This window comes from Schistocerca piceifrons, unplaced genomic scaffold, assembly GCF_021461385.2.
Source record: "Schistocerca piceifrons isolate TAMUIC-IGC-003096 unplaced genomic scaffold, iqSchPice1.1 HiC_scaffold_2512, whole genome shotgun sequence".
Taxonomy (NCBI): domain Eukaryota; kingdom Metazoa; phylum Arthropoda; class Insecta; order Orthoptera; family Acrididae; genus Schistocerca; species Schistocerca piceifrons.
This window is the reverse complement of record NW_025728457.1, coordinates 1,269,796-1,283,036: the sequence shown is the minus strand read 5'-3', so window position 1 is coordinate 1,283,036 and position 13,241 is coordinate 1,269,796. Positions and strand designations below refer to the sequence as shown.

Sequence of the window (13,241 nt, the reverse complement as noted above, 5' to 3'; positions counted from 1 at the left end):
TGAAATCCCCGCTGCTCGTTCCATCATTTTTATTAAACGTCGTAGACTCAGGTGACGAAAGTTAGGAAATAACGACACGCTCATGTACAGATGGCGACAGTATGGGAAAGTGTGTAATTTACATCGAGAGTCAGATCTACATTTGAATTAACGTAACAGCAAGTCGCTCATTAGAATCTCACTAGCAGCTGGAAGCACTTGCTCGATTAGTGGGCCAAAGTAGAGAATTTTATTTGTTTTACTTTTCGTCATAGTGTCACCTCTACGAATCTGCCTGATGTGTGACTCATTCCGTGTGCAGTGTTGCCTGGTATGTGGTGTAACTCTTGCTACCAATGTGAGGCTGGAATTAAAGGCGGCAAGTATTTGCCTACTGCAGATACATAAGTGAACTCGGCGTGAGATCGCAACTGAAGACACATTCTGAGTGAACGACTTGTGTGCCAGTAATCTGAGTATGGTGCAGTTTATGCTGGTGTAACATAGCACGAGGCACGCTAGCAGCATATAGTTTCCAGTAATGGGGTAATGCAGTGGTCTGGTCCGAACAACGAACGTTAGTGCAGCTGCGTGATGTGGTAGACAACCAACAATATTGCGCCATTCGTGTCTTCAAAGAGATTGAGTGCTGACGTTATCTTGAGAGAGACAGGTGGTGCTTAGTAATAGTGCAGTGTTTATCAGTTGTTACTCAGCTTTTGCAAAAACTGATTGTGAAGTATTTTACAGACTGAAGGGCTCCTCACGTTAGTTTACAGGTATCTCTCGTCGTTGTCCCGGTGTTACCGGAGTTGTCATACGCAGCACAAAATGGTATGTACAAACAAATGAACAAAGGATTGATTTTTTGTATTCTTTATTTGAAAGACCAACGCATATGGTGTAACTGCTTGTGCTTCCTGAATGCCGTATGTCAGCGTTGTGTCAGCATATCCACCAGCTCCTGCTTTCCCTCCTGCCTGGCGAGGTCCAGGGGGGTCCTGCCATCCTCATCCCGGGCCCCCCTGTCCGCCCCCGCCAGGAGGAGCTCAGCCGCCGCTTCTGCCCGGCCCGTCTCTGCCGCCCAGTGCAGCGGCGTCCGCCCCCACCGATCCCTGGCGTTGGGGTCAGCAGAGGCGCCGACCAGCAGCCGCACCACACCAGCGTGGCCACTGAATGCAGCCAAGTGCAGGGGCGTGCTCTGATACCGGCTGTCCCTGGCGTCGACCTCCGCGCCGGCGCCGACGAGGCAGCTGGCCGCCGCCACGTGACCCCCGCGTGCTGCCAGGTGCAGGGCGGTACAGCTGTTCCCCAACCACCCCTCCTCCCTCGCCCCCACGTCCGCCCCCGCCGCCAGTAACTCGCGCAGCTGCTCCACCGCGCCCTGCTTGGCCGCCTCTATCAGCCTCCTCCCTCTCTCCTGTTGAGAGAGGCTCCTGCACAGAACATCGACACTCTCTCACTCTACTACACAGACACACAGACACACACACACACACACACACACACACCGAATGAAAGAAACCATCACAGACGTGAAACTTCCAGCAGTCCTCAATACACTTCTGCCTAGCCATGAGTTACAAATGTAGAAATCTTCCCTCTACGATACAGATCAACCAGCGTATGACAGACACATACCAGTATCCCACTATCGAAATCTGCAGCCGCTTCCCGTTAAAAAATTTGTGCACTGCATCTCATTACCAGCTGTTTTAACTTTTTCTCCTAATTCACTCCGAGGAGTCACCTCCTGTCACCTCAGCATCCTGCTGGTAACCGATCTTTGAGCTTCAGAGAAACACACCTCTAACGGTTACTTGTGTGTGGAGCAATCCCTCCCGACAATCGGGAAGAAAACATAGGTAACTAATCAGATATCCAAGTACAGAAATACAACTTCCTCGTCTGTTAACAAAACGTAGATCGCAACACAGGCCAGACCACATCGAAGGAAAGGCTTAAATTGTCCAGTACAGCTCCAGTATGTGTTGTTTAAAAACCGTATCGGACGGAATGTATGCGCCAATTGTGGATGAAGTTGTACACGAACACGCATTCACACGAACAGGCATCCGCTTTTAAACTTCTAAGAGATACGGGAACGCTGACATTTGATTCCTTTTCCCGTGTTAGTGCAATTTACTCCGTAATTTCGCGTTTTTCTGCACAGGGCAGTCGCTGAGCTGGGAGTGAGCGGCGCCAGGCTGTGTGGCCAGACTGGGTCGCCGGGACAGCACTGCGGAGCGGAGAGGGCGCACGACTTGACGGACACACTGTACCGCGTCCAGGGCAGAGGGCGGCCAGGGCAGGCGACCCTCACAAGCGACGCCCCCTACCGCCTGTCAGCGACTGTCCGACACACTTCAGTATGTGCTCAAAGTATTTAAGTAAAGTGTATTCCGTCTACGTACAATTGCGAGTAGTTTGTAATTTCGACCTGAGACCAGGTGTTTCACCGTCAGGAAGCAACCGCGTGCCTTCGAGCAGAGACCAGGTCCAATGTTAGGCTGAGCCGTGCGACAGCCGTGTCTGCAGACGCAGGCGGCTGCTGCGTGGCGCACGCGAGCTGCAGGGAGGGCCGAGCGTCGGCCGGGCTGCCCCCTGTACTCGGCTGGCTCGCCTGCAAGGCCTGCCGCCGTCTTCTCTGATGGCCGCACGGCCGCAATCGACACACTTCGGCTGCGGGAAGGTAGTCGGCGCTACACCAGAATATTTTTAATAATGTGGCATCCAATAGATCGATATTTACTAAAATGTTGATACCGACTCTCGACATCTTGAAAAAAATGTGTGTCGGAGGACAAAATATCGCGACACTCCTGCGTATAAAAATAGCTGCACATTATAAATATACTGCTGGTTGTAGAGTCGTAGAACTATCGACTTGTTATTACATGTTCTGTACATCAACAACCTAACAGGGCGTGTACATGGGCAAGGAAAAAAAATTCACGCATTTTTCCTCGGCTTCTCGGTTAAAAATAGACTTTCTCCCGGGCCAAAATACACTTTTTCCGTGTTAAGCGACAATATACTCTTCCTCCCCACTGTAAAACTCATCACTTCTTTGATTGTTGTACCGACGTAGAATTCCCGGCACTTTAGGAAACTAAATTCAGCGGAAAAAAAAAACCTTTTGCAAGACCTTTGATGTCGTGCATATGTTCCTATTATGGGGGTATACATTCGGATTCCCTCAAACACCGCATGTTACTTTCCGATGCATTGAAATCGAGATTTCGAAGAGCTTTTGTAAGCCAGCCATAGCTCATGTCACGTGATCTCGCCAGGTGATGACAGCACACTACACGCGATGTAGTCAGCCAATAGCAACATCACTCTTAAGTAGCGCCAACACACAAATAAGAAAAGCTCATGGTTTAAATTAATATACACAGCGTTCACATACAATATTGGTCTCAAAGATTAATAAGCTGCAAGAGAAGCTAAGGCTGCACATACAATATTGATGATCTGTGCGCGTTTTACACTTTAATACGCGTCACACTAACGTGATTGTAAAACTTTTAGTAACGACCCAAATGTCTCATCTTCTAGACTCTAAATTCCTCTAAATAGCTCGTCACCGAAGAGTTGATTTTTAAATGAGAGTCAAACGCTCTTTGATTCAATAAATTCATCGTACATTCTCGCACATAGTTCATCTTGCGTAAAAGGAACTTTACGCTGTACGTTTTTGAAACCACCATTCTCAGTATTTTCCCGCGACCTGCTAGAAATATGAGGTTCGTGTCAGCAGCTGACAGAGAGCGCCAGGTGGAAGGAGTCACCGCGCTTGCGCAGCTACGGGATGACGCAGGAGGCCCTCATGTTCGTACGTGTGAAGCTCTGAAAGATCTTACATTATGTCACGAAAGGAACAAGACATCACAGGATTACTTCAAGAACATCCGGATATCGTGCACCACGCTAAAATGCACAATTCGCCTTAAAGCGCGCATTCCCAAGTCGAGATTCCGATGTAAATTCCTTGCAGCACCAGTACTGCATTACATCATGTTTGGTTCTTTATTATGCCATAATGCCATAAGTGCACTTGATGCGCAGCGAACAGTTGAAACTAGGCAATAGTGTGAAATTAAACACTTTGTTTCAAATAAATTGACTGCCTGAGCGGAAAAGATTATTAAAAGCTTAATCTCTTTAGCGAACCTTGAAAAATAACTTGACTCTTCTGCAAAGCGATTACTTCTTGCCTGTCAGGAAGGTGGAAATAGAATCTGAAACTAGTAACATACTTTAGCGAACGTATTTTAATTCATCTGACAGTTCCTGGTCACAAAACTCCGTTTTCCTTTAATTTAACGTGAGCGCAATAAACGAGGAGGAGACAGTAAAACCGCTGAACGTATACACAGGCCACGTGGAGGCGACCCACCCGCCCACCACAGCTCGGGCTGCTCTCTGCACCAGCCCCGGGTCCACCGCATTTCCCAAGGGCGGCGACGGCAGACGGCGGCTCCCAGCCACACTTCTGTAACCACAACAGGGAGCAGGGACTGCTCACACGCCACGCCACTCAACTGCGCATGCGCGAGAGGCAGCCCGCAACTCTTCAAACGAATCCAATTCAAACAGTCGTCACGTCACGCCCATCGGAAGCAATTTGTTGTTATCGAGCACTGCACAGTCTTCCTAAAGCCTTCGACATACTTTGCTGTTGGCAGACGCTTGTATGAGCACTGTGTTTTGTTGTTGAATGTGGCGCATTTCCTTCGCAACTAAAGTTTTATTTACGTTTCTTTTCTGTCGTTCATCTTTTTTTTCTGCAGTATTATTCTGCAGTGGCAGGGTACAGTAGTATCCTTTGTTATAGTATTGGTTCTCACCAATCAAAACCACAAAAATTTAACTGAAAACTGAAACAGAAAAAGGCATGTGATGGGTCCATCGTGGTGTTTCGTCACCACAGCGGGTTTGTCCGGAACACTTCATGCCCGCTTCCCTGCTTTTCCATTTCTGCAAAGGCCAGGCACCTACCAGCTGCAGCGTCAAAATTCTGCGGCCAAGTTAAAGCGTGCTTTTTCCGCTGGCAGCGCTGCCCGCCGATTACGTCAGCATTTCCCCTCACACGTCTGCGCCCACGGCTTGTCATTTACATTTTTGTTCTTCATTTTCAGCAACTGTTTTTCAAGAATTTCGATGTGCAGAAATAGCACACTAGTTCCGCTGAAAATTATTTTTTTAGGAAATTGGTGTTTTGTTTGTTGACGTCGTAAATCTTGTCACTCCATTCAATCCCCCCCTCCCTCCCACGCCACGGTGCAATCGGTGTTTTTGTTCTCTGCCACAAATACTTGATTCACACACTCAAAGGGCAAGATTGGACGTGATGAAAACTCAGAAAGTAGTAAGATTATTACACACTTGAAGGTAAGAATCATGTCCCACTACAATTTGAAAATAAGACAGCTTCAAATATTTATCGAAAATATAATATAAAATAAAAATATCACAGTCGATATTGCCGTTTTGATATCGACATATTGATATACCGACAGAAAATGATGTCCGATATACATCAATATTTTTTGGAGAAGATATTGATGTAACTACATTTCATCAACATCCTTAAGCTGAAGGCATGGGACATTCCATTTTGCAAATTCTTACGGATTCGAAAATTACGACATCCAGAGTGATGTGAGTACGACAAAAATACCAAATTTCAGGTATTGTCTGTCAGCACAGAGAACACAGTGGCCGACTGCCTTCACTTTACGACCGAGTGCAGCGGCGTTATCACAGTCGATTATTAGGCGCAGACTGAAGCTTGAGTAGAGACTGATGCAGACTAATACAGACTGACTAATCGGAGGTTATAATACCTCGCGCGTTCAGGTATCACTGCGCGAGTGTGATCCGCGAGGAGAAGAGGTTCTACGTTAGCAGCAATCTCATTGGCTGCGTTACACATTAACACGCGGATCGGCAGAAACAGAATTTGGTCCGTCTCAATGGCAGTGCCATCTCGTAGTGCGGAGACGGACGAGCGCTGCGCCTGCGCTGTTGTGCTTAGCGGGGCGCGCTCTAGTGGGAAAGTTGTGTACACGCTGACTACGCGGAACTGTGTACACAACAACACGTCAATCACCGTGCAGGGGAGGATACTGTGATTGAAAGTCATTGTCAGCTGCTGGAGGATGAAGACGATGATTCCTTGCCTGTGTTGTTGATTGTATCTTCTTAACAGCTGTTGTTGTCACTGTGTCTCTTGCTTCGGACATGCGTTCGTGTGCAAAGGACCTGTACATCATTATTCTTAAGAGGTAGGGATACTGCAGCCACAAGAACGACAGAAATCGGCTCTCGGCGTATATGCTGTCCAGCGAGCAATCCGATCCGTGAAGGTGTCAGGGCTTGGTTGCACCATCACTTTCTCCCAGTGGGGCAGGGAGCCAACTCCAGAGACTTACTGGAACGTCAAACAACAGCGGCCAGCAGCAGTGTACCACATTGGCTCAGAACTGTGGTGTCAGTTAATGGGGAATACAGTGTTTGCAGTTGCTCACTGGATTTGCTGCCTTGTTTCACTGAAGCCCCAAATATTCTCAACTCCAAACCTGAACACTTTGTCATTGAAACTTGGATGCAGCACCAGTGAGGGGCAGGCAGGGCACGGCCTGACGCCGCCGCACTCACAGCTGCGCCCACCAGCCTACAAAATGCAAGTGGCCGCTCACGCCGCGTTAAACCCTGGCCACGCCCTGCCACTGCGACGACACAGTTTGCGGTGGAGCCCCTAATTACTCTCATTAGTTTTACCCTCGACAGTAATAGTAGTGTAAAGTCCAGTAGTAGCTGTGGGTAGCTTTCACTATTAGTGTGTAAGCTGAATTTCACTCCTCTGCAGTCAGTATTGTTATTCCGTGGTGCTGTTTTGCCAGTTGCCCACAGTGATACTGTACAGAGCGTCAAGAGGCTGTTTCCCGTGTAAGAAGTTAATGTACCTGAAGTTCTCTCATTTATGGAGCTATGCAGGTGGGAGTGGCACACAGTCAGGCTGTGTTTCCATGAAAGGCAGCTGACAATCGCTATATATCCGAGAAACGTGTCAATGCACGAAAATAAACCGTCGTTATAATCTAGTGAACTAGGGGGGAAAAAAACCAAATCATTAAGGCAGCCTGGTAGGGTTCTGGGCGGTGCAACACCGAGACGTTATCACAGACGGTTCTGGTGGACAGAACGATGCAACCCTCGCTTCACTAATAGAATAACGAAACTGGATTGTAACAGTAGGAGACCGGTGGTTCGATGACAAGTAGATCCACACGCTGTACGTGTCTAAAGCTCAGCACGATATGTAACCGAGCCACGAAATCCGTGAGTCTCCGTATAGGGGGAGCAATGTGTTTTCTAAAGTCAGTGCATATATTTAAGTTACAGCATTTATTTTGCACCTACTTTCGCACTTGAAACTTAGGACACTCCTCTATTCTATTGCGTCTTGCTGCATTCTGCTCTGATCAGTTTCAAATGGCATGCTGAATAGTCACAATGTTGCTAGTCCTAGTCCTGTGGAGGTACTATTCTGGTACATCGAGCACCTTCTTCAAAGTTCAAAAACAGCTATGTCAGTGGAGCCTCAGTGAAGCCATCTTGTAAACCTTTCGGTTGGCTGTAAGGCATACTTTTTTATAAAGCCAACTATGTATGTCCACTAGCATCGGTCGCTGATTCTGAACAAGCGAGATGAATATTAGGAAGTTGTTAAGGAAAAAACTGCTCTGCGCTGACTGGAGATGCTGTGCTCGGGACGCCCGGCAGATGCCACCAGCTGCAGGGCGTGGTTTGAGACGGGCGGGGTGTGCAGTGCTGCACACGCCTCCACCCTGCCACGCCCACAGCACAGCTGACCTCGTCTCCCGCCTATCGTCGACGGGCACCGCAGCCGCCACCCCACCTGACTCCAACTTTCATTGTGGCTGATGTTTTCTGAATTTCTTCATTTCTAAACGCTACTACCAGAGCTTTAATTTGCATTAAGATCATCAGTGGCTGCTACGTACGAAAGTTGTGTTGTAGTGGTCTTCAGTCCAGAGACTGGTTTGATGCAGCTCTCCATGCTACTCTATCCCAGTCCCTACTGCAACCTACATCCTCCTCAATCTGCTTAGTGTTCTCATCTCTTGGTCTCCCTCTTCGATATTTACCCTCCGCAGTGCCCTCCAGTACTGAACTGGTGATCACTTGAGGCCTCAGAATATGCCCTACAATACGAAAGTATCCATCCACGAAAGTCATCTCAAGCAAATTCGAATAATATTTGAGGACACGCAAGAAACAAGCCATATCAACATCCTCTGCTGTTAACAGCCGGTTTTGAGCCCACTTACTTCTAATTCTGCTTACTCTTACTTTATCACTGTTTTTATGTTTTCTTTTGGGCCTGTGCATACACCTGTATACGCAACGATTCATTAATGCATCCTCTGGGTTACGTGAATGCCGATGCACTGAAACCCTGGCATCACACCCATTTCCTTCACGAGTAATTTGAAACATGCATAAAGACCATCGAAAGTGGCAACTACACTAAACACACCGTTAAGCTAGGAAATCATTTTTCCTGATAACTGTAACCTGGGCGCCATCTAACATTTCATAAACTATATGAAATTCGAATTCTTCGTTAGTATAACGTTTGGTTGACACGGCAGTGAGTGTTGGTGTGAGGGTACAAGTCGCGGACTTGCAGCGGCCACTCACCGCAGGCGGGAGACGGCGGCGCTGTCCGGCGGCGGTGGAGATCGGAGGGCGGCGGGGGCGGTGGGGGCGGCGGGGGCGGCGGGGGCGGCGGGGGCGGCGGGGGCGGCGGCGGGGGTCCGGCTGCTGTCGCTGGGCGGCCGGGCGGCGGGGGCGGCCGGCGCGCTGGAAAACAAGAGGCGCGGCTGGAGGCGGCAGACACCGAACTGGACACGAGAGCCCGGCCGCAGGGGCCAGCAGCTCTGCCTCAGTCACACAACACCTGCCGGGCACAACCTGGCAAGCAGTTCAAGTCGGCTGGCTTGTGAGGTTGGTTGAAACCCAATGTATGGAGGCTCAGTGATGTCACTGAAGACAGAGAGAGAGCGAGAGAGAGAGAAAGGGGGGGGGGGGAAGGAGATGGAGAAGATATAATCTGGTAACTCGGGGTACCAACTTACATACAGGAGTTGTTTGATAGGCTGATATTTTGATGAACAGTGGATAACTACCATGCAATACGTTTCAGGCTTGACAGAATGAAAAAGGCGATGGCCAGGAACTACAACAGCTATACTGCAAACGTTACAATGAGTAGTTTCAAAATTTGCTTTTCAGTAAAGCAGACAAAATCATACAGGCATGTAATGTCTCTATAATTCGATTTCTTGAAAAGACAGCAAGGGTTGTGTGTTTCTGACTCAAACATTATCTTCCGTTTTAAACTGGACAAGAGAGACTGACATTGAGAAGATTACGCTACAGGCTGCTGTTACAAGAAAAAGTGGGTCTGGCAGTACAGGCAACATTGCCTCACAGGCAGTGTTTACAACTTGTCAAGTAATCTGTAGAGTATTGCATACACATTCCAAAAAATTTGAAAAATAAAGGAGACAGCCTTGTATGAAGCATACGTATCTGAGAGACAGAGAGTAACAAATAGGAGTGGGACCTAAGCGTCACATCAGTACTGACATTGTACAAGATGCTTGAGACTCAAACAGATCCATAGGCAACGTAATCTGGCGTATCCCAGTAGGAGCAAACTGGTGCATTCCACTGGACGGCCTCCGGCGGCGCCAGAGACGATTACAGACGTGACTGGAGGGCAGAGATTTGTCTGAGGTCTGGGGACCTGGAAGGCTAAGCATGACGAAAGTGGTGGCTGAGCACATGATCATCACCGAACGACATGCGCAAGTGATCTTTCAAGCGTCTTTCTTTTTTGTTCTAATAAAACCGCAGGTCATTCCAAGCATGGGTGTCAATTTTTACCTCTCTATCTACATTATTCCGTGGTTTATTAAGTTTTCAAATTTATACTGACTTTTTGACCACCCGGTACATAAGACTGGAACAGAATATTGACGTTCTGTTAGATGTCGGTTCAGGAAAGTTAAAGGCATCAGAGGGACAATTTTGATACGGTGTTGAAAATGGAAGCACAACTGAAGAAAAATCAAGCCACGTTCATAGGATTTGCCGACTTGGAAAAAGCATTCGACAGTGTGAAATTGAGCAAGATGTACGAAACTCTGAGAAAATTAGGGGTAAGCTTTGGGAAAGACAGGAGAGATGCAATATTTACAACAACGAAGAGGGAACAGTAAGACTGGGAAACGAATAACGAAGTTCTCGGATTAGAATGTGTGTAAAAGAGGGATGTAGTCTTTCTCTCGTACTGTTTAGTCTACACATCGAAGAAGTAATCAGGATGAAACGACATTAATGATAAGAACTGCTGATGAGATTGCTTTCCTCAATGAAAGTGGGGAAGAATTACAGGGAATGGAATGAAGAAGCTAATGAATGTGGAATATGGTTTGAGCTGAAATTGAATAAAAACGAAAGTAATGGGAAGTAGCAGAAATGAGAACAGCGAGAAACTTATCATCAGGGTTGATGGTCACAAAGTAATTGAAGTTGACGAGTTCTGCTTACTAGGCAGCAAAATAACAGATGGAGGAAGGACAACATCAAAAGCAGAGTTGCACAGGTAAGAATGGCATTTCTGGCCGAGAGAAGTCTACTAGTCTCAAACATGGGCGTTAATGTGAGGAAGAAATTTGCGAGAATGTCCGTTTGAGCACAGCACTGTATGGTAGTGAACATGGGACTGTGGGGAAACTGGAGCAGGAGAGAATGGAAGTATCTGAGATGTTACACTGGGCGTCTCTGATTTCTTTACTTGACGTAACTGCTGACAAAAAGAGTTCAACGTGGAGCTTTAATAAACCAGTCGTGACAAGACAATTACGCCATCGTGAGCTGTCAGCGAATGGCATTCCGTGCACGGGTACTGTACAGCACTGATACATCAGATGTGAGACGCTGACAAATATTTTAGTCTCAGAAATACTCACACACACGCACACACACACGTATGTTACTGGTAGACACAGAACAACATTCTGCCCCGTGCTCACCTGGGTTCTGCTGGTGGCTCACCGAGCAGCTGACAAATATTTTAGTCTCAGAAATACTCACACACACGCACACACACACGTATGTTACTGGTAGACACAGAACAACATTCTGCCCCGTGCTCACCTGGGTTCTGCTGGTGGCTCACCGAGCAGCTGACAAATATTTTAGTCTCAGAAATACTCACACACACGCACACACACACGTATGTTACTGGTAGACACAGAACAACATCCTGCCCCGTGCTCACCTGGGTTCTGCTGGTGGCTCACTGAGCAGCCGACTGACTTCGACGATGTCTTTCGGGTACTGCAGCACGGCGTCTGCCCAGCCCTGCGTCGCCATTACTTTGTGTGTTTGAGACCTTATGAAGTGGATGGCGGCCGCAGTTAGGCTGGGGCACGAGTGCCTCACCGCCAGCACAGCTGCAGCCGCCGCCGTCTCCACCTCCAGCTGCGCCGCCACCTGCTGCTCGCAGGCGGCCTTCAGGGCTGACAGGCCGTATTTGTCGGCTGCCGTCAACAGCTCCGGGGCCGTGTCAGTCAGCTGGGGGGCCTGCAGGGTGTACACGTAAGACAATAGCTGCCTCATCACCGGGCCCCCCACGTCCGCGATTCTGACCTCGCCGCAGCTGGCCTCCAGCGTGTCGTGCTGGAACATGGCTCGGAACACGGGGCTCCTGGCGGCCAGGACCGCGCGGTGCGCCGCCAGCCGCGTCTCTCCCGCCACCAGCGTGACGACCGCGCCGTCGCCCGCGTCCAGCAGGGCGCCCAGGTCCACGGCCGCCGTCCTCTGAACCTCAGCAGCTGCCGACATGGCGGAAGGTCCTGAAACACGGCGCCACCGAGCCCACCTTACACGGCACCCTCCACACTCGTACGGCGCACGAGCCTACTCGCGCCTCACGTGACGAGCTGCACATCTCCGACAACACAGCTTTCCGGACTTACCGTCTCGCCGCAGCACCCTGATTTTGGACGCGCCCTCAGGAGCCTTGCAGGCATCATTTGCCTAACTTCTTTCTGCAGAAATGGAGACAGTAACTGTCCCAGTCTCTCCAGTTATTTACGAAAAGAATTGTATTTGACTCCAGAAATCTGTATTCTTCCGCGGCTAGCAGCTAGTTGCCCACGTCTCGTAGCAGCTCCCTCGCACAGTGCACCGAACTTCTGCTACTAAAGTCGGGGGTGACTTAACGGCGAACACTGCCACGGGGTAACTGTCGGACTCGGACTGCGAATCCTTCCCGACCTTTCGGACGCATTCCGACAAGACGACACCTAACCGAGAATTGGTCAGCTCTGCAGCGGCTCACAGAGAATGTGTCTGTCAGTTGGCTGAGACATGAGCTATCGTTTTGTAACTGATGTCACACACTGACAATGTAAATGATGGTATTCGTAACAGCATCGTTTTCATTTATCTTATTTCTCAGTTACACTTTCTGATTCTAGGAGACCAAATATTTAATTGCATTTCAAATTCGGTGTTTATAACCTCTACTTTAGATACTGACACAATTCACCTAAACCAGGGGACAAATAGCTGCCCATTATTTATTGCAGTTACCTTAACACCACGACTTCTTCCTCTTCCCCACTCAAATTCGATCGAGTCACAATGTCGACCCATACTCTCATACAGTAAACTAAGCAACTCATGTCTCACTATTCCCCTTACTAACATCACAGATCAAATCTTGGTAAGTTATACGTTGTCACTAATGTATTTAACACTGACTGTCTGCGACTTAAGAGCCTCACTGTCCTATATTGTGAGCCACACATCTTGTGGTTACGCTTTTCCCCTCATGCTACATCAATACTAGCGATCATTATTTCTCAACACCTCCTCCTCCTCCTCTTCTTCTTTTTCTTCTTCTTCTTCTTTTTACAGTTAATCTCACTACAATGGTCAGTTACCTAATGGAGGAGAGACACTTGTGGATCCTGTCTATTGACTGTGTACACTTTGTTCTGTGTTCGCACTCTCGCTGCTTCTGTACCGCATTTTGTGCAGTGGAAATCGTGAACCGACCCAGCATTAGCGTAAACGAGTGTGGGAAACCGCCTGAAAACCTCACTGAGGCGGGCGGCTGCACCACCCACGGTCGGTAATCCGCTGTG

The 13,241-nt window shown here is 48.5% G+C and overlaps 1 protein-coding gene across 1 annotated transcript; it reads right to left on the bottom strand.

The window, feature by feature from the left end:
* Nucleotides 1–913: 913 nt before the first annotated feature.
* On the bottom strand, nt 914–6,968 carry LOC124743707 (poly [ADP-ribose] polymerase tankyrase-1-like). Its single transcript, XM_047248881.1, has 5 exons — nt 6,954–6,968; nt 6,516–6,661; nt 4,358–4,477; nt 2,460–2,681; nt 914–1,415 (listed from the first exon to the last, which is right to left on the bottom strand). The coding sequence occupies exons 1-5, from the start codon at nt 6,966–6,968 to the stop codon at nt 914–916; spliced, it is 1,005 nt and encodes a 334-aa protein (XP_047104837.1).
* Between the last annotated feature and the right edge of the window lie 6,273 nt (nt 6,969–13,241).

Coding starts and splice junctions, on each gene's coding strand:
- LOC124743707 (XM_047248881.1), bottom strand. Junction 2,682..4,357: donor GTCGCCTCCACGTGGCCTGT/GTATACGTTCAG, acceptor ATTCTGGTGTAG/CGCCGACTACCTTCCCGCAG. Junction 1,416..2,459: donor GACCTGGTCTCTGCTCGAAG/GCACGCGGTTGC, acceptor TGTTCTGTGCAG/GAGCCTCTCTCAACAGGAGA.